The sequence below is a fragment of the Coregonus clupeaformis genome, chromosome 2 (assembly GCF_020615455.1).
Source record: "Coregonus clupeaformis isolate EN_2021a chromosome 2, ASM2061545v1, whole genome shotgun sequence".
Classification (NCBI taxonomy): Eukaryota; Metazoa; Chordata; class Actinopteri; order Salmoniformes; family Salmonidae; genus Coregonus; species Coregonus clupeaformis.
This window is the reverse complement of record NC_059193.1, coordinates 37,386,251-37,410,537: the sequence shown is the minus strand read 5'-3', so window position 1 is coordinate 37,410,537 and position 24,287 is coordinate 37,386,251. Positions and strand designations below refer to the sequence as shown.

Genomic DNA, 24,287 nt, shown 5'->3' with positions numbered 1-24,287 from the left:
ATATTGCTACTGGATGCTGCTACTGTGAGCGCGTACTCGGCAGCCGTCTGGTCCCCCCGCCGTAATTGGAGTAAGCGCTCACCCCCTCTCTGCCCTCCGGGGGATGATTGAAGATGCATTTGAACAGAGCCATGAACCCCTCATATGAATCTAGCTCCTCCTCTCCTCTCTCCCAGAAGGTCGTGGCCCATTCCAACGCCCGCCCAGTCAGCAGAGAAATAACCGTGGCAACCTTGGACCTCTCGGTGGTGGGAGCTCCCATTTGGTCCGTAAAGTAGAGGGAGCACTGAAGTAGGAAGCCACGGCATTTAGATGGTGTGCCGTCATATTTATCAGGGAGGGACAAACGGGCATCGCTGACCTGAGCGGGTTGTTGAATGGGCTGTTGTCCTGGCTCGCTGGGTCGACTGGCTGTAGAGTATCCTCCGCTAGTTGACAGTTGATGGCAACGCCTCCCGGGTATGTTCGAGACGTTGCACACTGCGAAGAACTTCTCCCATAGCCGTCCCCAGTTGTGCCAGCTGGTCATGGTGTTGACGTAGAAGGTCTCCCTGCTCGTCGACCGTTTGGGAGAAAAATATTTTTCCTGCTGCTTCCATTGTTGGAGTCAGTATTCTGTAACGAAGACGCTGTGAGTCGAGAAGCAGGTGCAGGTGAAACGTTTAATAAAACAACAAACATGGAACGAGACAACATAACAGTAGTGTCTATGCATAACCATAGGAACAATACTGACTGGGGAAAGAACCTAAGGGAGTGCCAGATATAGGGGAGGTAATAAGTGAGTTAATGGAGTCCAGGTGTGCCTCATGATGACGTGCAGGTGCGCGTAATGATGAATGCCAGGTGTGCGTAATGATGGATCCCAGCACCGGTGGTTAGTATACCGGCGACATCGAACAACGGAGGGGAGGAGCGGGAGTAGACGTGACACACACACACATGTACGCATGCTCACCGACAAGCACATACTCTCACACATGCAGGCACATACACACTCGCACCTGCCTTTATAATTAGATAATTATGCTTCATTAAGATAATCCCAAGAGCGTGTTTCTCTGTAAGTGTGATGATGCTTTGCCTTTGCCTTGGGCAGAGCTAAGAGGGAACAAAACCAGCATCACAAAAGGTGGCCTCAAGTCACTTACGGTCTCAGGCATCTCTCAAGTTATGGCTCGGCACAGGCTTAATGGAAAGTAGCAGTTGCGAGCGAGAGAGATAGTGTGTACCTCTGAGGCTTCATGTCCGGAGGCTGGCAGGTTGAAGGCTCCTCGTGTGGCTGGGGTCCTGGATTAGCAGTTTGCTCACAATCATGCTACATACCACATCTACACACATTGCATATACAAGCAGCTTACTGGTATATAGCCTAAGTGCCAGTGAGAAGGACTCTATTCAATAAAACTCTATTCTCAATTCTTCAGATTGCTTTAATTTTTAATTAAAAAATATCATCCAAGCATTTACAGAGTAGTAAAACAAATCAATCTATGCAACTGTTAACAGCTTTTACAGAAAATGAAGAAATATATCAATTTTTATTCATAGATTTATAAAAACAAGGAACGAAAAAAGAGAGAGTGAGAGAGGCCAGAGGGGTGGGAGGTTGAAAATGTTCAGCAGACCCTGATAACCTCCCTGGGTAGTATTCCTAGCTGAGTGACAGCAGAGTTAACAAATTAGATGCTCTGGGAATGGTCTGGTCTGCCCATGTGAAGGACAAACAGCCAATGCCCTGGCACCTTAGAACTGATACTCCTTTGGGACTCCCAGTGTGGTGTTCGATCCCATGAGGCTTTGCAAAGTCAGTCCCAGAGCAGAGCATCGTGGCTTTGGAGGTGTTGTATAGCTCTCCATCACCCTGGAGACGAGTCACACTCTGTCACCCATACAGAGAGGCTGTTTCCTCAGTGTCACAGCCTGCTCTGCAGCATGAGCTCTATGTTGTTACTTCTGTGTCCTAGTAATACAGCCACTTATTTGTGCCTGGGACCAGCAAACTGTTTACATTATAACTAGCTCTTAAGAACTGACTAAATCAAGGCCAATTAACCATCGCAGGGACCGGTGAGCAAACATCCCAGGTACCAGTACCGGTCTGCATAATACAGTGTCCTCATAGTTCAGCCTGAGCTCTATGCTGTTTCCTCTGTGTCCCTGTAATGCTCTATGTGGTCTTGATGCCCTCGAAGCCACAGAACTTCCAGCGTTTCTCCAGGCTGGCGCCCACCCCTGTCAGCTCCTGTCTGAAGGTACAGGGCAGCCGACCCAGGAGAGCATCCACCTCCCCTGTGTTTATCTGAAACACAGACACACTCAATGTAAATACACAGATTTGATACATACACTCCCACATGTACAAACACAATACAAACTTAACACACAGATTTGACATACACTCCTACAGACTCAAAGAGCCCCACATCTCCGAAAAACTGATCTAAGTGACAAACAATAAACGCACACACACACACAATACACATCACAAACCCACACCTACATATGCAATAGCACAACATTAGCATATAGCATCACTTTAAAAAGGTGAGATTACACAAAACAATGACAGTGGGAAGCACTGTATAATTTTATGCAGAGAAAAAGCACATTTGTAAGAACCAGATGGGTAAACCTGTCAGTATGTATTAAGGACTAACGTGGAGATGTCAATGGTGTATCATCATTAACAATGTAGCAGTGCATCATGAACATAGTAGATAAGTAGAGAGTAATGTTGTTAGTGGTGAATCCAGCAAGGACTGTTGACAAAGCCCTGTGGGCTTGTTGTGTGGTGTTACAGAGAGGTAGCGTGGGAACAAAAACATCCACAGACAGAGAGGAAAAGCCAAAAGGAGAGAGAAGGAATGAGTCAGTGTGGTGATGAGCACAGAGAGGTTTTAATGAGCTGGCGGGGGGAGTGGTCATACAATATATACATGAGGGCCTCCTCATGGAGGTAGCACTAAGAGTAGTCATGTCTGAAGGCCTCCTGGTGGAGGTGGGCTGGTGGTCCCTTAGTCCTTTGTCTGAGGGCCTCCTCATGGAGGTAGCACTAAGAGTAGTCATGTCTGAAGGCCTCCTGGTGGAGGTGGGCTGGTGGTCCCTTAGTCCTTTGTCTGAGGGCCTCATCATGGAGGTAGAGTGAGAGTGGACATATATTATATCTGAAGGCCTTGCGGCGGTGGCAGTGAGCATAGCGGTCATATACACAGTGTACAAATCATGCTTTTGTCCAGCCTGGTTTAGGCAAGACATGGCTACTATGCCCCCCTGGGTTGGCACCTTACAGGGATGCTGGCCCATGTTGACTCCAATGCTTCCCACAGTTGTGTCAAGTTGTCTGGATGTCCTTTGGGTGGTGGACCATTCTTGATACACACGGGAAACTGCTGAGAGTGAAAAACCCAGCAGCGTTGCAGTTCTTGACACACTCAAACCGGTGCTCCTGGCACCTACTACCATACCCTGTTCAAAGGCACTTAAATCTTTTGTCTCGCCCATTCACCCTCTGAATGGCACACATGCACAATCCATGTCTCAATTGTCTCAAGGTTTAAAAATCCTTCTTTAACCGGTCTCCTCTCCTTCATCTACACTGATTGAACTGGATTTAACAAATTACATCAATAAGGGATCCTAGCTTTTACCTGGTCAGTCTATGTCATGGAATGTTTTGTACACTCAGTGTATATGTGGTTGAGAGAAAGGAAGAGAATCTGTCTGGCAGATGAGAGCAGAGGTGAGAACCAAGGAAGGCCCCTGAGGAGGCCAACATGTGGAGACGGGTGTTTAAGCGAAGTGTCAGAATAAATGAAACTGCTCAGCTCTGTCAGGGAGAGACAGGAATGATCCAGATCTAACAGGTCTCAGTGTCCAGGGAAATTACACTCAGACACTTCCTCAAGAGCACTGGGAGATACAAGGAAATATCCTATATTCATGTCTAAGATAGCTACAGAGAGTGGAGGCAGTGGGACTTGCCTTTGCTTCAACCCAAACTCTAACCTGAGGATCAGCATCACGAGAGGGGCCTGCCTACACCAGGGGGATCAAATTAGATGAGAAGGATCTGGCTGCATGAGGAAACTCTTGCTGCAAGATGGGGCTCTGCTGTCACAAGGGGATGATTCAAATTGCATTGGGGAGGCTGACTGCACAAGGGTGCTCCAACTGCACTGTGTGGCCCTGGCATACATCAGGTCCATACTGTATGCCAGTCCAGTAAGGGTGTTTATTCCAAGTTTGTGCTCGGTGTGTGTGTGTGGTGCCAGGATGGCTGTATTGCTAAACTGGCTGTGTTGTGTTTCTGTGTGTGTGTGTGTGTGTTGGAATAGTGCGCCAGGATGGCTCCTGCTGCTCATCATGCGTGTGTGTCAGTAGCAAGATTTTCCTGCGAATATTCAAAAATCAGCATAAAAAATATGCGCATTTTCCCACCAGAGATGTGTTTCCATCAAACGGACTTTTTGCGGATAAAAGGCTGTGCATTATGATGACGTAGTGCACATAAAGAAAACTTTTGTTGGGCTGGCTACATCAATAAGTGCATCGATGACGTTGTTCCCACAGTGACCGTACGTACATACCCCAACCAGAAGCCATGGATTACAGGCAACATCCACACTGAGCTAAAGGGTAGAGCTGCCACTTTCAAGGAGCAGAACTCTAACCCGGACGCTTATAAGAAATCCCGCAATGCCCTCCGACGAACCATCAAACAGGCAAAGCGTCAATACAGGACTAAGATTGAATCGCACTACACCGGCTCCGATGCTCATCGGATGTGTCCACATCACCAACAAACTATCATGGTCCAAACACACCAAGACAGTCGTGAAGAGGGCACGACAAAGCTTATTCCCCCTCAGGAGTCATAGACTGTTCTTTCTGCTACCGCATGGCAAGCGGTACCGGAGCGCCAAGTCTAGGTCCAAAAGGCTTCTTAACAGCTTCTACCCTCAAGCCATAAGACTCCTGAACAGGTAATCAAATGGCTACCCGGACTATTTGCATTGTGACCCCCCCCTACCCCACCCCCCCACCCCCTCTTTTACGCTGCTGCTACTCTCTGTTTACTATCAATGCATAGTCACTTTAACTATACCTACATGTACATATTACTGCAATTACCTCGACTAACCGGTGCCCCCGCACATTGACTCTGTACCAGTACCCCGTTTTTGTCACAAAAACTGTTACGTAATATAGGACATGTGCCCACTCTGGTCTTGGCACGTGTGCTCTAGCCAACAGCTCGCAGATGCAGAGCGGGTATGCTACCTACACGATAAGATTATTATGGATAAGAGCGAGATAATTTGTACTTGTCAAACGGCAGCCAAGCATCGATCATCATGTCACCAGAATAAGACCCTTGATATTTATTGGAAAGGAGCATTAAGCTCATCACCGTGCACATTCACCACCCTGTGAAGTTCATCATAACTTATTTCATCTGTAGCCTAATAAACTGCATGCTTTCCCGAGTCATAGTAGGAGGACCATACAACATGTCATTGCATCACTCCAAGTTTACTTCGATACGATGGTTATTATATCAATATCTGCACATAAAGGTGCTTCCACCGCCATTCCTCGCATAATACATTTTATCAACACAAAAAGATCCCACCATTTCTCGCATAATACATTTTACCAACACAAAAAGATCCCACCACGTCGAACTAACAAATTGTCCGTCGACATTTATACAATTGTACCGGCATTTCCTGTTTCAGCCCAGGCGTGACTTTTTTCATGAGTCAGGTAATTCACCCGCATGAAATGGTTGGATGGAAACCTGGCTAGTGTCAGTGTGTGTGTGTCAGTGTCAGTGTGTGTGTGTCAGTGTCAGTGTGTGTGGGTCAGTGTCAGTGTGTGTGTGTCAGTGTCAGTGTGTGCCAGCAGTACCTTGGTGTTCAGCCGCTGAAGGTAGGAGCAGATGTACTCGATGCTGGCTCCAAACGGGTGGACATGGAGGAACGTAGAGATGATCCCTGAGGAAGGAGAAAGAGATACCTCAATACAGCTGTCAATCAAACTGGCGTTAGCATTACTCTATACCTATAACTCTATAACCATTATACATAATGGTTGATTCACCCATCTTATCATGCAGTAGTATAGGCTATTACTTTAGAACTATAACGCAAACACTAATGTTATACTACAGTATCATTCCATTCAGCCTGAGTGTTGATATACCCATCTGTCCAACATGAAAGCCAATGAGAACATGCCATCCATTGTATCAAACTGTAGACCATTAACGTATAGCTAATCTATAGCTAACTAACAACATTAAGTTTGAGTGTTGATTCATTCACCCATCTGTCCAACATGAAAGCAGGCGAGAACATCACATTCAAGAGACCACTCTACTAAACTCATCTTGTCTGACTGAAGTGAAAATGTATCTGGACACTTTAAGTGTGCCTGACTTCTCCAAAACACCCCCAGCTCTGTGGAAGACTCTTGTTTGAACCGTCTAGATTAAGAGAAGTGTTTAATGAAGACATTGATGCTGCTCTCCACATTAAAGCTTCTCTGATCAGAGCAGCATGGGGCTTCACGCACACACACACGCACACACACACACGCACACACACACACACACACACACACACACACACGCACGCACGCACGCACACACGCACACGCACACGCACACACACACACACACACACGCACACACACACGACAGGGTTTCGTTCATCCAAACAATAACATCTGCTATCAGCTAATTGATATGATCATGCACTACTGATAGTCCTAAACCCCTGTGTAATAACATCTTATAGCCCACTGAGGAGCCAGCTCAGAAAACAAACACACCACGTGAGACACTGGAGGAAAACTCAACTCTTTGATCAGAAGCCATTAAAACAGTGTGTTTTAATGGCTGGGCTTGGGCCAATGATATACAGAAAAGCATAACTTAAAATCAGTCTATATATTTTGATTGGGTACAAAAACCTCCAAATGTCCAAATCAATTCTAGCAAATCAATCAGCACTTTATGTTTAGTTGTATCTGCTCTGTTCCAAAGCCTAGTTATCTATAGTTCATATTGATGCTAATCGACAATGCTAACTTCATAGTTGATGGAGTCAACTGTTAAATTTTCTAACTGAATGTGCAATTATAGCCTAGCCTAGATATTGAGCCACTCTTCGAGAAAGTTCAATAGAAAGTGCTTTGTTATTATCAAACATCAAGTCTTGAAAAAGGCAGAGCATCTGTTCTTTCCTTCCCTGTGTCTTTGTTTTGAATCAGTTTCTAGATCAGAGATTAGTCCGTTTTCTCTTCTTTTTAAAGACAATGTTTTGCAAAACACGTCATTCTTGCTGTATTTCTGCCTGCTTGAACGCCCAATAGCTCAGATACACATAAAAACATGAAATGACCCCGGAAATCGATAGAACATTGCCCAGAGGTGCACCGTTACGATATACAGTTGAAGTCTGAAGTTTATATACACTTAGGTTGGAGTCATTAAAACTTATTTTTCAACCACTCCACAAATTTCTTGTTAACAAACTATAGTTTTGGCAAGTCGGTTAGGACATCTACTTTGTGCATGACACAAGTAATTTTTCCAACAATTGTTTACAGACAGATTATTTCACTTATAATTCACTGTATCACAATTCCAGTGGGTCAGAAGTTTACATACACTAAGTTGACTGTGCCTTTAAACAGCTTGGAAAATTCCAGAAAATAATGTCATGGCTTTAGAAGCTTCTGATAGGCTAATTGACATCATTTGAGTCAATTGGAGGTGTACCTGTGGATGTATTTCAAGGCCTACCTTCAAACTCAGTGCCTCATGGGGAAATCATCATGGGAAAATCAAAACAAATCAGCCAAGACCTCAGAAAGAAAATTGTAGACCTCCACAAGTCTGGTTTATCCTTGGGAGCAATTTCCAAACGCCTGAAGGTACCACGTTCATCTGTACAAACAATAGTATGCAAGTATAAACACCATGGGACCACGCAGCCGTCATACTGTTCAGGAAGGAGACGCGTTCTGTCTCCTAGAGATGAACGTACTTTGGTGCGAAAAGTGCAAATCAATCCCAGAACAGCAGCAAAGGACCTTGTGAAGATGCTGGAGGAAACAGGTACAAAAGTATCTATATCTACAGTAAAACGAGTCCTATATCGACATAACCTGACAGGCCGCTCAGCAAGGAAGAAGCCACTGCTCCAAAACCACCATAAAAAAGCCAGACTACAGTTTGCAACTGCACATGGGGACAAAGATCGTACTTTTTGGAAAAATTTCCTCTGGTCTGATGAAACAAAAATAGAACTGTTTGGCCATAATGACCATCGTTATGTTTGGAGGAAAAAGGGGGTGGCTTGCAAGCCGAAGAACACCATCCCAACCGTGAAGCACGGGGGTGGCAGCATCATGCTGTGGGGAGTGCTTTGCTGCAGGAGGGACTGGTGCACTTCACAAAATAGATGGAATCATGAGGAAGGAAAATTGTGTGGATATATTGAAGCAACATCTCAAGACATCAGTCAGGAAGTTAAAGCTTGGTCGCAAATGGGTCTTCCAAATGGACAATGACCCCAAGCATACTTCCAAAGTTGTGGCAAAATGGCTTAAGGACAACAAAGTCAAGGTATTGGAGTGGTCATCACAAAGCCCTGACCTCAATCCTATAGAACATTTGTGGGCAGAACTGAAAAAGTGTGTACGAGCAAGGAGGCCTACAAACCTGACTCAGTTACACCAGCTCTGTCAGGAGGAATGGGCCAAAATTCACCCAATTTATTGTGGGAAGCTTGTGGAAGGCTACCCGAAACGTTTGACCCAAGTTAAACAATTTAAAGGCAATGCTACCAAATACTAATTGAAGGTATGTAAACTTCTGACCCACTGGGAATGTGATGAAAGAAACAAAAGCTGAAATAAATAATTCTCTCTGCTATTATTCTGACATTTCACATTCTTAAAATAAAGTGGTGATCCTAACTGATCTAAGACAGGGCATTTTTACTAGGATTAAATGTCAGGAATTGTGAAAAACTGAGTTTAAATGTATTTGGCTAAGGTGCATGTAAACTTCCGACTTCAACTGTATAACATTCAAAATAAATGTGTGAATCTTTCCTTTAAGTGTTAATCTCATTGGTATTCATCTTGCCCTCTAGAAGGAGAGACAATGCAGTTGAAGGTGAGTTCACTTTTGAGCCAATGTCCTTTTTTCCCTGCGGTGCTCACTTAATCTTCAAACAAGACATCATTTAGAGCGATTCTGACAGAGAGAACACCCAGAATCCTCAGCAGCCATCTACCTCACTGAGCAGCCAGAGTGGGACGGCATAGAGGGAGGGAGTGCCTCATTGACTACCTAACCAACTGTGCCAAATATATGATAATTCTAGAGTAACCCCACTGTACAGGCACTGTGGGACAGGACAGAAAACTCCCACTACCACAAAATAGTATGCATCCTGCCATCTGGCATAGGCCTAATCGTAACTCCACAATTCCTTTCCCTTGTATCTCAGCAAGACCTCACTTTCATAAAACCAATTTGATCCAGGACCAACCGTTCCCCTTGGAAAGTACCCTCCACTGAAATGGAGAATGTGCCATAAGGCTATGCTGATCAGAAAGTAGAGGTGCTGAAGGCCTCAGTCAACTAGCCCAGAGAACTGGGAATAACCAGGGGAGGAAAACCAGGCTTTCCACAAATAACCAGCTTTGATGATTGAGGATAGTTTCTCTAAAAATAACCAGTTAAATTAACAAAAAGTGTATGAACATGCAGGGCCTCTTTCCCTGAGTGGATAGCGCTAGGGGAATGTTCTCCTCTGTATGTACAAATGTTGTTATAAGGTTGCAGTAATGTTGTCTGAACGTACCAACAAGCAGGGCTTCTTCCTCAGAGTTGACCGGACTTGGGAGAATCTTCTCTTCTATACTTATGTTAGGTTAACCTAACGTTATAATAATGCTATAGTAATGTTATAATGTAGGCCTAGTGACGTTATAGTTTTGTTAGGTGAAGGTACCAACTAGAAGGGCCTTTCTCAAAGTAGACTGGGGGGGGGGGGGGGGCTCTTCTCCTCTATATTTATGTTAGGTGACTACAATGTTACAGTGACGTTATAATAAGGTTATAGTAATGTTAGGTGAACGTGTCAAGTAGCAGGGCCTCTCTGAGTGGACAGGAATTGGGGGAATCTTCTCCTCTATAGCTAAGTTAATATAACAATATAGTAATGTTGTTAGGTGAACATACCAACTAGCAAGGCCTCTCTCTCAGAGTGAACAGGACTGGAGGGACTCTTCTCTGGGGGCAGACTCTCCTTCTCCTGACTGCAGGACACCACTTCTAACGCTGTTGCCTCCTACAGGAGAGGAGGAGAAAACACTGTTAGACTGGTAGATGACACACAAACACACACTGTGACGAATCTGGCTGTTGCTTGTCACAATAAAAAGGTTTAAAATATGACTGGAACAGATTTCCTCAAAATCTTGAGTTTTATTATTTGGTCTAAAAATGTGCGAACACTCCTTATTCATCCTTGTATTCTCCCAGAGAGGAAAAGGCGAAGGGAGAGGGATAAGTAGGCCCAAAATCTTTCTTCTCCAGCAGGTGGCATTTTTTCATTTTCTTCCGCTCACCAAGCTTTTTATTTTCTTACCCTTATTTTACCAGATGAATTGACAGAACACCTTCTCATTTACAACAACGACCTGGGGAATAGTTCAATGGGAGAGGAGATGAATGAGCCAATTGGAAGCTGGGGATGATGAGGTGGCCATGATGGTATGAGGGCTAGATTAGGAGTTTAGCCAGGACACCGGGGTTAAAACCCCTACTCTTACGATAAGTGCCATGGGATCTTTAGTGACCACAGAGAGTAAGGACACCCGTTTAACGTCCCATCCGAAAGACTGCCCTGGGGCATTGGGATATTTTTTTAGACCAGAGGAAAGAGGGCCTCCAACACCACTTCCAGTAGCAACTGGTCTTCCATCCAGGGACCGAGCAGGACCAACCCTGCTTAGCTTCAGAGACAAGCCAGCAGTGGGATGCAGGGTGGTATGATGCTGGAGGTAAAAAAAAGAAAGAGAGTGTGTCGAATTTGGTTAACAAAAAATGTAATGGCTTATTTGCTACGTGTGGCTTATTTGATAGAATAAAAGTTTCATAATGATTAGGTTTTTACGAGTGTACTGATATAAGTAGGACATGTGACATCCCGGCAACTTTGAGAAAAAACACTTAATATCGGAGTTGTGCCTGGTCGTCACTAGTTGCCACAGTCATAAGCACCACCTGTTTCTACAATTTCAATAATTCAAATGTGATTTACCACACTGCTACCTGTAACCCTAACCTCCCGAGTGGCGCAGCGGTCTAAGGCACTGCATCGCAGCGCTAGCTGTGCCACTAGAGATCCTGGTTCGAATCCAGGCTCTGTCATAGCCGGACGCGACCGGGAGACAAATGGGGCGGCGCACAATTAAACCAACGTTGTCCAGGGTAGGGGAGGGAAAGGCCGGCAGGGATGTAGCTCAGTTGGTAGAGCATGGCGTTAGCAACGCCAGGGTTGTGGGTTTGATTCCCACGGGGATATAAAAAATAATGTATGCACTCACTAACTGTAAGCCGCTTAGGATAAGAGCGTCTGCTAAAATGTAATTATGACTAAAAAGCTAATTTTTGTTTTCATGATTTTTTTACGAAATAGACAATTTTGACTTTGTGGCTGTGTCACACGCGTATCTGCCCTCTCATTGGCTATAATGGTCCCACCTGATCTTGCCTCCTCCCAACTGCCTTACATTTTTGAAGACATTTATTTTCATTGTTAGAGCAGCCACTAGAGTATGTGGTCACATGTGCTTCTCCCACACCTTTTTCCACCTGTATCTAATAAGCAAGCCAAATTGGTAGGAGGGCTTTCGATTAACACCATTAGCCTAGCCCATCCAAACACACATGAAACAATTACACAATTTAATTATTGTTAAGAGTTTGTAACTTGAATAACTAAGCAGGTACCTGGATTATATAGAAACAAACATTCAATAAATACAATTATCACACACATACACACACACACAAACAGTTATTATAGTTTAGTAATTTAATATTCATTTTTAGATGATTATTTTTTTAATTCAGTTGAAGTTTTTTTTTAGATGTGATTTATATTATTTAGTTTCAGTTTTAGTGTTCACAACAGAAAGTAGCCTATGCGTGGGAGGCTTTGAGCCATTTATGTGTTGTAGGCCTAAGGTTAGTTTTCTTGTGATGTCACTTCTTGACACTGGGGGGAAGTAATACATAAGGTGATGGGCGAGGACCATAGACTTGGATAGACATAACATCTCTGTATCTGTGTCATGACGGCGTCTGTGAGAGTATGTGCAGTGCCATTGAGGCCATTTCCATCTTGAAATAGTACGACTCCAACCGGGTCATCAGGAGGGATCAGCCAATGAAGTTGGAAGTCCCACCCAGTTGACTACATCTAAATGGCGTTGCCCATGCTAACACAGGCTTTTGGCCACTAGAGGACTCCATACAACTCCATGGCCAGGACATAGTTTTGGTTAGGTTTAAATTATACATCAATCCCAATGTGACTTGGATTTAAGGATAAGCGCCTTTTTTTTTTTTTTTTTTTTACTTTAGTAGTAGATGTAAGAAGAAACAAGTACCTTTATCTGACAGAGGAACAAACAACAAATGATGTCATGGCAATGTAATATTAAACATGCATCACTGACTAACCCCTTCAAATAAGGCTAATAAAAACAGCTGCAACAACAGCAAAAACATAAGCAGTACAACACTTCACAAATATATCAGTTCACAGCCAGGCAGCTCTCCACAAACTCTTGGGATGCAAGGTCCAGTGCCACAGGGCACAGTTTTGGATAAACAGCCATCCTTGCTTGCCAGAACTGGAGAGGTGACTCTGTAAACATGCCCCCCTCTACCTTTTCCAGGTATTTCCGCAGCTCACACGGGGCACTTAATGCCCTGCCAGGTTGACCCTCCGGCTGGACAGTGACCTCAGACACAATCTTCGATGCGAGGAAGCTATATTTCTGAAGCACTGTGGTCGAGATGATTCATCGTGCTGGCGTCTGTCACACCCTGGCTCTGGGACTCTATATGTTGAGCCAGGGTGTGTTCATTCTATGTGGTTTATTTCTATGTTGGGGGTTCTGGTTTGTTGTTTTCTATGTTTGCCTTAGTGACTCCTAATCAGAGGCAACGAGTGTCAGCTGTTGGCTGGTTGTCTCTGATTGGGAGCCATATTTAACTGTCTGTTTTTCACTTTGTGTTTGTGGGTTTTTTGTTCCGTGTTGGTTGGTGTATGTAACCAGGGACGTCACGGTTTCGTTTTGTTGTTTTGATCGTGTGATCATTTATTAAATAAAGAATATGTTTGCCTTCAACGCTGCGCCTTGGTCTCTCCCTGATGATCGTGACAGAAAAACCCACCATACAAGGACCAAGCAGCGTGTCCAGGAGCAGGGAGACTGGACTTGGGAACAGTGGAGGAAGAGTCTCGACTGGGTCAAGCCTAATGAAGAGCAGAATGGCTGGAGTTGGAGGCAGAAGAGCGAGAGTTGGGCGAAAACTATAGAGGCCTGGCCCACGGGGAGGAGAGACCCCCAGAAATTTTTTAGGGGGGGGCTCACGACGTCGGGGCAGCAGGAGGCCGCGATAGAGCGGTCCAGCGGGTTGGCAGAGGAGGCCGCCAGGTTACGGGGGCCACTGGTCGAAGAGGGGATGGAAGGTGGAGAGGCACGGCGAGAGGTACTGGGGTGTGTTACCAGTCCGGTCCGGCCCGTTCCAGATCCCGGTGTAGGGCCAGTGGTGTGTGTCCCCAGTACGGTCCGGTCTGTTCCTGCTCCCCGCACTGAGTCAGTGGTGCGCTTCGTCAGCCCGGCTCGGCCCGTTCCTGCTCCCCGCACCAAGTCAGTGGTGCGCTTCGTCAGCCCGGCTCGGCCCGTTCCTGCTCCCCGCACCAAGTCAGTGGTGCGCTTCGTCAGCCCAGTCCGGCCTGTCCCTGCTCCACGCACCAAGCCTATGGTGTGCGTCGTCAGCCTGGTAAGGCCCGTTCCTCCTCCACGCACCAAGCCAGTGGTGTGCCCGTCAGTCCGGTGAGGCCCGTTCCGGCCCACGCACCAAGCCAGGGGTGCGCATCGTCAGCCCGGTCCGGCCCGTTGCTGCTCCACGCACCAAGCCAGGGGTGCGAGTCGTCAGTCCGGTGAGGCCCGTTCCGGCTCCACGCACCAAGCCAGGGGTGCGTATCGCCTGCCCGGTCCGGCCCGTCGCTGCTCCACGCACCAAGCCAGGGGTGCGCATCGTCAGCCCGGTCCGGCCCGTTGCTGCTCCACGCACCAAGCCAGGGGTGCGAGTCATCAGTCGGTGAGGCCCGTTCCGGCTCCACGCACCAAGCCAGGGGTGCGTATCGTCAGCCCGGTCCGGCCCGTTGCTGCTCCACGCACCAAGCCAGGGGTGCGCATCGACAGCCAGGTCCGGTCCTTTCCTGCCTCACGCACCAAGCCTGGGGGTGCGCGTCGTCAGTCCGGCACAACCCGTGCCTGGGTCATCGGTGCCAAATCAGGTACCGCTTTATTGCTCCCCAACGGAGCTGAAGCTAGCCGCTCCTGCTACGTCCCAGGTCAGCTCCAGCCAGCGGGGCCAGACCGGACCAGGGGCGCTATGGGGGGTTTATTGGAGGGTGGTGGGCAAGCCCGGAGCCAGAACCGCCGCCGAGGAGGAGTGCCCACCCAGCCCTCCCCTATTTTTCTCTGGTTGAGGCGCGGTCGCAGTCCGCGCCTTTAAAGGGGTACTGTCACACCCTGGCTCTGGGACTCTATATGTTGAGCCAGGGTGTGTTCATTCTATGTGGTTTATTTCTATGTTGGGGGTTCTGGTTTGTTGTTTTCTATGTTTGCCTTAGTGACTCCCAATCAGAGGCAACGAGTGTCAGCTGTTGGCTGGTTGTCTCTGATTGGGAGCCATATTTAACTGTCTGTTTTTCACTTTGTGTTTGTGGGTTTTTGTTCCGTGTTGGTTGGTGTATGTAACCAGGGACGTCACGGTTTCGTTTTGTTGTTTTGATCGTGTGATCATTTATTAAATAAAGAATATGTTTGCCTTCAACGCTGCGCCTTGGTCTCTCCCTGACGATCGTGACAGCGTCTTCCTGGGGTCCTGCTGCTCCATGGCTGTACTCTCTAATTTGCTGAAGTACAAAAGGCTCTGCTTCCCTCATCAGTGGCTCCATCTCCGTTAAGTGAAGTGCCAGACACACACTTAGGTCCATCAGGCAACATGCTGCAGGGGTTGGATCGAAGTTGGCTCCCAGAGGATTCAGTATGTATGCGAAGCGCTGATGCAGTGACTTCAGGAGACCCTGTGCCAACTGTTTTACAACAGTAGTTGACTACAACTGTGCCTCAAGGTTGAGAAGGCACAGCACCACATCAGACAGCAACTGTCTGTCAGTTTGAAGTTGGTCGGTGTGAATTGCGAACGACTCCAGTAACTTAACAAGCTGCTCTAGCTTGGCCCAGTCATGCACCGGGCTCGCCCTCGGATTTCTTCCCTGTTAGCTAGTGATAGTGATGCACAAGCTATGCCTATTTGAAACATCGGCATCTACTGGCAGCATTTACCTGCCGGATTCAGAAGCTCGAAAAACCTATTAGAAAAACAAGCTTGAAAACCATTTGATTTTTACCCAAAGACTAGGAGAAAAAAACTACAACTAAACATAATTTATGTTTTTAATTTTTTTTTACATAGTTTTGCAGTCAAAGATAGTTTTAGTATAGTTTTATTTCAGTTTACTAAATAGAATTTTCAAATATTTTTTTATTTTAGTTTCAGTTTTCGTTTACTATAATAACCTTGAAATACACACACAGTTAATGGCGTTAATTATTTTATTGACGTCATTAATCAAATCTCAATTTTCTCACCGCACAGACCCTTTTTAAGCGCACGTGTTTCTGCACAGACCCTATTCCTCACGGACACTGCACTCGGTGGCAGCTGCTGTTATGTAGCGCTGTCTGTCTCAAAAATCCACTATGTGCACAGGTTTGACTTACAGAAAGTTCAATCATAAACACATTCCCAGGCATTTCTTTAGATAACAGCAACAAGATAATTTGTACAGAATAGCTAGCTAGTTATACTAGCGTTAGCTCACTAGCTAACCAAAATAATGTTTACTATGCCATGGCTGAATGCCTCTTGATATAACTAACTTCCCACAACAATTTTAAATCAGAACAGGTCATCCGTTCCGTTTTGTTGTAGGTCTCAGGTCAAAAGATTTATCCCAATTATCCCAATTCTAGTTGTAGCAGTTTGTGGACTAGTGCATGTTGAAGTCGCCTAGGCTAGATCTAATAGCTGTATTAGCCTATATTAACTCAGACTGGGCTGACCTGTTGTTATTGTCTTCTGTGGAATTCATAACATTGTTGGACACGTTTAAATGCTCTTTGTTCTTTGTAGAGCCAGTTATTTTTTCCTGTAGTCAACCATACAATCTGACATTGGGAGAACACTCATTTAGAATGCCTGGCTGAAGCTTTAACAGTACTTGAGTGTGTGTGTGTGTGTATTTGTGCGCGCGCAAGTGTTAAACTTTAAGACAATTGATAAGAGGGAGTAGGCCTACTTAAACATTGGGAGCATTTTGTTTCTGATACAGATTATTTTGTGTTTTCGTCCCTTACAATCACAGCATAGTATGCCTGTAACTCAATTAACTGTTTTTAAATAGAAAAATCTTTCAAAAATTTAAAAATTACTATTAATCTCGATTAAATATAGAACATGATGTGATTAATTATTTTTATCGTTTGACAGCACATACATACAAACACACACACAATCAGAGCCCAGCAGCACATGAAATCACACCACACACACTCACATCAGACAGATGCAGTGGAAGATCAGAGGGGAGACAAATGCAGGAAGATAATTCAGAGAGGGAGCCGACCGCACTAGTTCTACCAGAGGGTGGAAACAGAGAGATAGAGAGAGAAAGCTGAGAGTGTTAGCGATGCTAATGATCAAGCTTTTGTTTACTGTTGGCTTCTGACAGGCTGGCAGAGGGAGGGTCGGGTATGTGTGTTTGTGTCGCTGTGCCAATGACGTACAGCGCCTTCAGAAAGTATTCCCCTTGACTTATTGCACATTTTGTGGTGTTACAGCCTGAATTCTAAATTGATTTTTTTTTAAATAATCTCACCCATCTACACACAATACCCGATAATGACAAAGTAAAAACGTTTTTAGAATGTTTTGCTAATTTATTGAAAATGAAATACAGAAATATCACATTTACATAAGTATTCACACCCCTGAGTAAATACTTTGTAAAAGCACCTTAGGCGGCGATAAGTCTCTAAGAGTTTTGCACACCTGTATTCTACAATATTTGCCCTTTATTCTTTTTAAAATTCTTCAAGCTCTGTCAAGTTGATTGTTGATCATTGCTAGGCAGCAATTTTCAAGTCTTGCCATAGATTTTCAAGCCGATTTAAGCTAAAACTGTAACTAGGCCACTCAGAAGCATTCAATGTCGTCTCGGTAAGCAACTCCAGTGTAGATTTGGCCTTGTGTTTTAGGTTATTGCCCTGCTGAAAGGTGAATTCATCTCCCAGTGTCTGTTGGAAAACAGACTGAACCAAGTTCTCCTCTAGGATTTTGCCTGTGCTTACAGCTGTATTCTGTTTCTTTTTATCCTAAAAAACTCCCTTGCCGATGACAAACATACCCATAACATGATGCAGCCATGCTTGAAAATATTAAGAGTAGTACTCAGTAGGGATGTGACAAATGGACAATTTTGCTTAACGTTTAAACTGACATTATTTGTAATTTTTTTCGGTTTTCCATGAAAATGCAAAAAAATTATCCACGTCAATTTACAATGCAGAATAATGGTCCATTTACGCATGTATGACCGCTAGGGCCGAGCAATAAAGTTATATATACCGCAACCCTTTACAGACATAGAACGAGGCTACAGTAACGTGTCGATAGCGACAATTGATATTGATGTTAGGATGGCGCTGGAGGAGATGGCTGCCGTTTTACGGGCTCCTAACCAATTGTGCTATTGTGTGTGTTTTTTCGCGTTATTTGTAACCTATTTTGTACATAACGTTTCTGCCACCGTCTCTTATGACCGAAAAGAGCTTCTGGATATCAGGACAGCGATTACTCACCTCGTACTGGACGAAGATTTTTTCTTTAACGAGTCGGACGTGAAGGATTTACTTCAGACAACCAACAAGGCCCAAATCCCCGTCATTCGCAGGAGAAAGACACAGAGATATCGGAGATGAAGGTCGGGGTGCCTTGTAAGGATCCGACGGCGAGTGGGTAATCTGCCTCTACCATCAGTCCTATTAGCCAACGGACAATCATTGGATAACAAAATAGACGAGCTACGATCACGAATATCCTACCAACAAGACATTAAAAACTGTAATATCTTATGTTTCACCGAGTCGTGGCTGAACGACAACATGGATAACATACAGCTGGCGAGGTTTACAGCTTTTATTTCTTTCATCACAATCCCAGTGGGTCAGAAGTTCACATACACTCAATTAGTTTTTGGTAGCATTGCCTTTAAATTGTTTAACTTAGGTCAAACGTTTCGGGTAGCCTTCCACAAGCTTCCCACAATAAGTTGGGTGAATTTTGGCCCATTCCTCCTGACAGAGCTGGTGTAACTGAGTCAGGTTTGTAGGCCTCCTTACTCGCACATGCTTTTTCAGTTCTGCCCACACATTTTCTATAGGATTGAGATCAGGGCTTTGTGATGGCCACTCCAATACCTTGCCTTTGTTGTCCTTAAGCCATTTTGCCACAACTTTGGAAGTATGCTTGGGGTCATTGTCCATTTGGAAGACCCATTTGCGACCAAGCTTTAACTTCCTGACTGATGTCTTGAGATGTTGCTTCAATATATCCACATAATTTTCCTTCCTCATGATGCCATCTATTTTGTGAAGTGCACCAGTCCCTCCTGCAGCAAAGCACCCCCACAGCATGATGCTGCCACCCCCGTGCTTCACGGTTGGGATGGTGTTCTTCGAATTGCAAGCAACTCCCTTTTTCCTCCAAACATAACGATGGTCATTATAGCCAAACAGTTCTATTTTTGTTTCATCAGACCAGAGGACATTTCTCCAAAAAGTACTATCTTTGTCCCCATGTGCAGTTGCAAACCGTAGTCTGGCTTTTTTATGGCGGTTTTGGAGCAGTGGCTTCTTCCTTGCTGAGCGGCCTTTCAAGTTATGTCGATATAGGTCTCGTTTTACTGTGGATATAGATACTTTTGTACCTGTTTCCTCCAGCATCTTCACAAGGTCCTTTGCTGTTGTTCTGGGATTGATTTGCACTTTTCGCACCAAAGTACGTTCATCTCTAGGAGACAGAACGCGTCTCCTTCTTGAGCAGTATGACGGCTGTGTGGTCCCATGGTGTTTATAATTGTGTACTATTGTTTGTACAGATGAACGTGGTACCTTCAGGCGTTTGGAAATTGGTCCCAAGGATGAACCAGACTTGTGGAGGTCTACAATTTTTTTTCTGAGGTCTTGGCTGATTTATTTTGATTGTCCCATGATGTCAAGAAAAGAGGCACTGAGTTTGAAATACATCCACAGGTACAACTCCAATTGACTCAAATGATGTCAATTAGCCTATCAGAAGCTTCTAAAGCCATGACATCATTTTCTGGAATTTTCCAAGCTGTTTAAAGGCACAGTCAACTTAGCGTATGTAAACTTCTGACCCCACTGGAATTGTGATACAGTGAATTATAAGTTAAATAATCTGTCTGTAAACAATTGTTGGAAAAATTACTTGTGTCATGCACAAAGTTATAGTTTGTTAACAAGACATTTGTGGAGTGGTTGAAAAAAACGAGTTTTAATGACTCCAACCTAAGTTTACATTTTACATTTTAGCAGACGCTCTTATCCAGAGCGACTTACAGTTAGTGAGTGCATACATTTTTATACTGGTCCCCTGTGGGAATCAAATCCACAACCCTGGCGTTGCAAGCGCCATGCTTTACCAACTGAGCTACACAGGGCCCTAAGTGTATGTAAACTTCAGACTTCCAATTGTACATACCCCAATCAGAAGCCATGGATTACAGGCAACATCTGCACGGAGATAAAGGGTACAGCTGCCACTTTCAAGTAGCGAACTCTAACCCGGACTCTTATAAGAAATCCTGCTATGCCCTCCGACGAACCATCAAACAGGCAAAGCGTCAATACAGGACTAAGATTGAATCGTACTACACAGGCTCCGACGCTCGTCGGATGTGGCAGGGCTTGCAAACTATTACAGACTCCAAAGGGAAGCACAGCCACAAGCTACCCAGTGACACGAGCCTACCAGACGAGCTAAATGACTTATATGCACGCTTCGAGGCAAAAACCACTGAAGCATGCATGAGAGCATCAGCTGTTCCGGACAATTGTGTGATCACGCTCTCCGTATCTGATGTGAGTAAGACCTTTACACAGGTCAACATTCACAAGGCCGCAGGGCCAGACAGATTACCAGGACGTGTACTCCGAGCATGCGCTGACCAACTTGCAAGTGTCTTCACTGACATCTTCAACCTATCCCTGACTGAGTCTGTCATACCAACATGTTTCAAGCAGACCACCATAGTCCCTGTGCCCAAGAACACTAAGTTAACCTGACTAAATGACTAAAGACCCGTAGCACTCATGTCTGTAGCCATGAAGTGCTTTGAAAGGCTGGTCATGGCTCACATCAACACCATTATCCCAGAAACCCTAGACCCACTCCAATTTGCATACCGCCCCAACAGATCCACAGATGATGCGATCTCTATTGCACTCCACACTGCCCTTTCCCACCTGGACAAAAGGAACACCTACGTGAGAATGCTATTCATTGACTACAGCTCAGTGTTCAACACCATAGTGCCCTCAAAGCTCTTCACTAAGCTAAGGACCCTGGGACTAAACACCTCCCTCTGCAACTGGATCCTGGACTCCTAGAGAGAGGGGCAGAAGAAGGCAGAAGCTCATATGTTTCGGTCATCTGCATCTCGCAGTCTTGTCTTGCATGCCTTGTAAATTCACCAAGTGGCCTAAAATATGCCTCTTCCTCTGGTTTTATTTGAATTACACGACTTCCCCAGGCCTTTATAGCCTATCGGCTATAACATGGAAAATAAGATGTTTTGTCATAACTGAACTGTTATTTTAATTAAGTGGGAAAAAAACTAAAAAACATTGTTTTTCGGTTAGGGATTTTTCTTAACGTTAAGGATTCCAACTTCGTTTTAACGTTTAAACGCTTTATATTATAATTTTATTGTACCACAGCTGATAAAACTAACACTGTAAACGTGTGAAAACATTTGATCAGTCTTATTTCTGGACAGTTGAAAATACAATCTACACAGGACCTTCCTATAGGTTTGCATGGGCAGGAGTTTTGGCTTTCCATGGTGACATCATCATGCGGTAAATTGGTTAACCCTTTACAATCGTGGGAATTGGCCTGGATAGGGCTACATTGGTAGCAATTGAAAGCAATTGCTACCAATTGAAATTGAAAGGGAACAGTTGGGAGATTATGGACAAATTATTAGACCAAAGTTGAGGGCACAACAGTTCACCTGACAAGACTTGATTTTATGTGCATTTTAGATTTATTGTACTTTTTGCCGCATTTCTTGATAACGAAATCTGAAAATACCCTGGATACATTCAGTAAAATGATAAGAATATTCCTGGAAAAAGTGGGGTAGGTGCAACATAAGACAAAGAAATGACAAGGGATTGAGTGAGAGGACTAACTGGTCTCTCCATGTGGCCACACATCTCTCAAAAGTGTGCACAGTTCCTAAGTAATTTCAATGCACTTTCATGACTCAAAGAAGAGTCTTCAACTATAATGTGCTTTTTTGAGCTCACCTGCCTCTGCCGTTGAGGAACTAGAGCAAGCACATTTGTAGTTGTTTTGTTTGGAACACAACTCTGCATCCCCGCCATCACACAATTACTGTTGTTGTTTACACAATCCAAAAATGGCCCATTATAAATCGCAATCTGGGTCAGGTGGGCATAATTTGAAAGCTTGTTCTATTGCCAACATGACAAGTTATATGCCAACAAGCTAAGTTATAAAATACGATCTTACAGTGTTAGGCTTAAATAATATCGCAATTTTGGTGCGCATAGAAAACAGTCAAGAGTGCATTCAGGTGCGTATTCCATTGAACATTTTCTTCACAATAGCCACCAAACATAGGCTCATTCTGTTCAGAACAAGCCAGGGTATGACGCCATGTCATCTTGTACCTGTACATCAAACATAGTGATAATAAATGTTGACACTGTATATGACAAGAGTTTTATGATATGAAAATATGAAGTACACATTTGGACTCAACGGGTGTTGGCTTGCTTGAATGACATCAAAGCGGTATTTATTGTAATCCTCAACGTCTCATCTTTCAAAATACATTGAGTCCTCTTAATTTATAGCATTTCCCTCACTCAGACAACTCAGTAGCCCAATTAGTGAATTTTATGTTGTTGCTAAAAAGCTATTTTTGCCCATTTGAATGGAAATCTGATGTAGTTATGAAAGTTCAATCAGTAAGGCTGGTCTGAATGGATCGTCACTTTTCATTAATCTAGTAAAGTCATAATTCACATTAATTCCTATCTCACTCATCAGCATAGCAGTTATTTATATGGTAGTGGTTATAATGTTACCCCGTCAGCATGGCAGGTACAGTATCTGTGACCAACAGATGCATATCTGTATTCCCAGTCATGTGAAATCCATAGATTAGGGCCTAATACATTTATTTCAATTGACTGATTTCCTTATATGAACTCTAACTATGTAAAATCGTTGAAATTGTTGCATGTTGCGTTTATATTGTTGTTCAGTGTATTTCGAGTAGGATAGTAGCCGACACGAGAAATAACTTGTAATACTGGTAGTAACCATCTGGATGTCACCGTGATACAGTCTACTGCAACACAACAACACGGGCCTTTGCTCCCGCTTGTCCCAGTAAGGAAAGGGATGTAGCTAGATAGTGTAGCCAATATCAGGCCAGGGTGACAGCTAAGGCACATTTATTGCAGTGATTTCCACCAAAAATGTACAACTACAACATTAACATCTACATTTTTGTAAAATAAAAAACAAACAATTACTCAGATAAAAACAGAATGATTCGGAACACTCTCCCCAGTCCCAACTTCGACAGACAAGTTTCAGAATCTTGCTGAAGTTTCTAGCACAAGCATATTAGCTATCTGGGAAGGGCTCATCAGGACGACTGACTAAAACTGACTGAACCGAATCTGTTCGTCTCCACTCGACTCTTGCTGCGCGATATACGTCATACATTTGGGCACCATGTACTCTGGCTTAGCCTAATCAAACTTGCCTGTGCTAATAGTTTTTACAGACAAAGTGTAATTATAAAAATGACTTTGCTTGTGATGCGCACCCCTCAAATGATACAAATGTAAGAACAGCCTGAGTGTACTGGACTTGAAACAACGATACAGATGTAACCATGTGCCATTTAATGTATTATCTGACCAGCACTAGTGCTCGCAAGTCCAAATTCCATGTGCATTTCACAGGTCACGTTTATACGTGAGGGTAAAAAAATTATAAATAATCTAGATTAGGAAGAATGTCGTGGCACACCTGAGAGTTCCTCAAGGCACACTGGTTGGGAACCACTGTGTTATGGGACAGGCCCTTGATTTCCTAACCCAGTTGTGTCGGGTGATTTATCCTGCAACAAATAAAGTCCTCCTGCACTAGATTGGCCTGTAATGATCTGTCATGTAATGATCTGAGGAGAAAAGGGGAGAGAGAGGGAGGATCGAAAGAGAAATAGAGGGGAAGAGAGAAAAGTAGAGAGAGTCACTGCCCTTTCCCACTTACATTGACTTGATTAGCACTCTCCTCGCTTGTTCTGTCATCTTGCAGGGACATCTCCAGCTAGAGTCAATTATAAAAATGAGAAGAGCCGTCAGATTCTTATGTAAATACGCGCGAGCACACACACAAACACACACACAGCCCTAGAAACATCAGACAGAGGCAGTGGGAGAAGAGGGGGGGGGAGACAAAGAAGGCAGAGAGAGAGGAGAGAAAATACAGAGGGAGCCGCCAGCAATAGTTCTAAAAGAGGGAGGAAACA

At 44.4% G+C, this 24,287-nt stretch overlaps 1 protein-coding gene across 2 annotated transcripts in view; it reads right to left on the bottom strand.

The window, feature by feature from the left end:
• Positions 1 to 1,436: 1,436 nt before the first annotated feature.
• Positions 1,437 to 24,287, bottom strand: part of LOC121534889 (ecto-NOX disulfide-thiol exchanger 2) — a 271,267-nt gene continuing 248,416 nt past the window's right edge. The window contains exons 13-16 of one of the 2 annotated variants that reach the window (XM_041841505.2): positions 24,029 to 24,085; positions 10,268 to 10,376; positions 5,914 to 5,999; positions 1,437 to 2,302 (exon numbers count right to left, since the gene is read on the bottom strand). In XM_041841505.2, coding sequence (XP_041697439.2) covers positions 2,171 to 2,302; positions 5,914 to 5,999; positions 10,268 to 10,376; positions 24,029 to 24,085 — 384 coding nt within the window. In that variant the 3' untranslated portion in view covers positions 1,437 to 2,170. The remainder of the gene's footprint in view (positions 2,303 to 5,913; positions 6,000 to 10,267; positions 10,377 to 24,028; positions 24,086 to 24,287) is intronic. The other variant, XM_041841513.2, reaches the window with a different exon arrangement.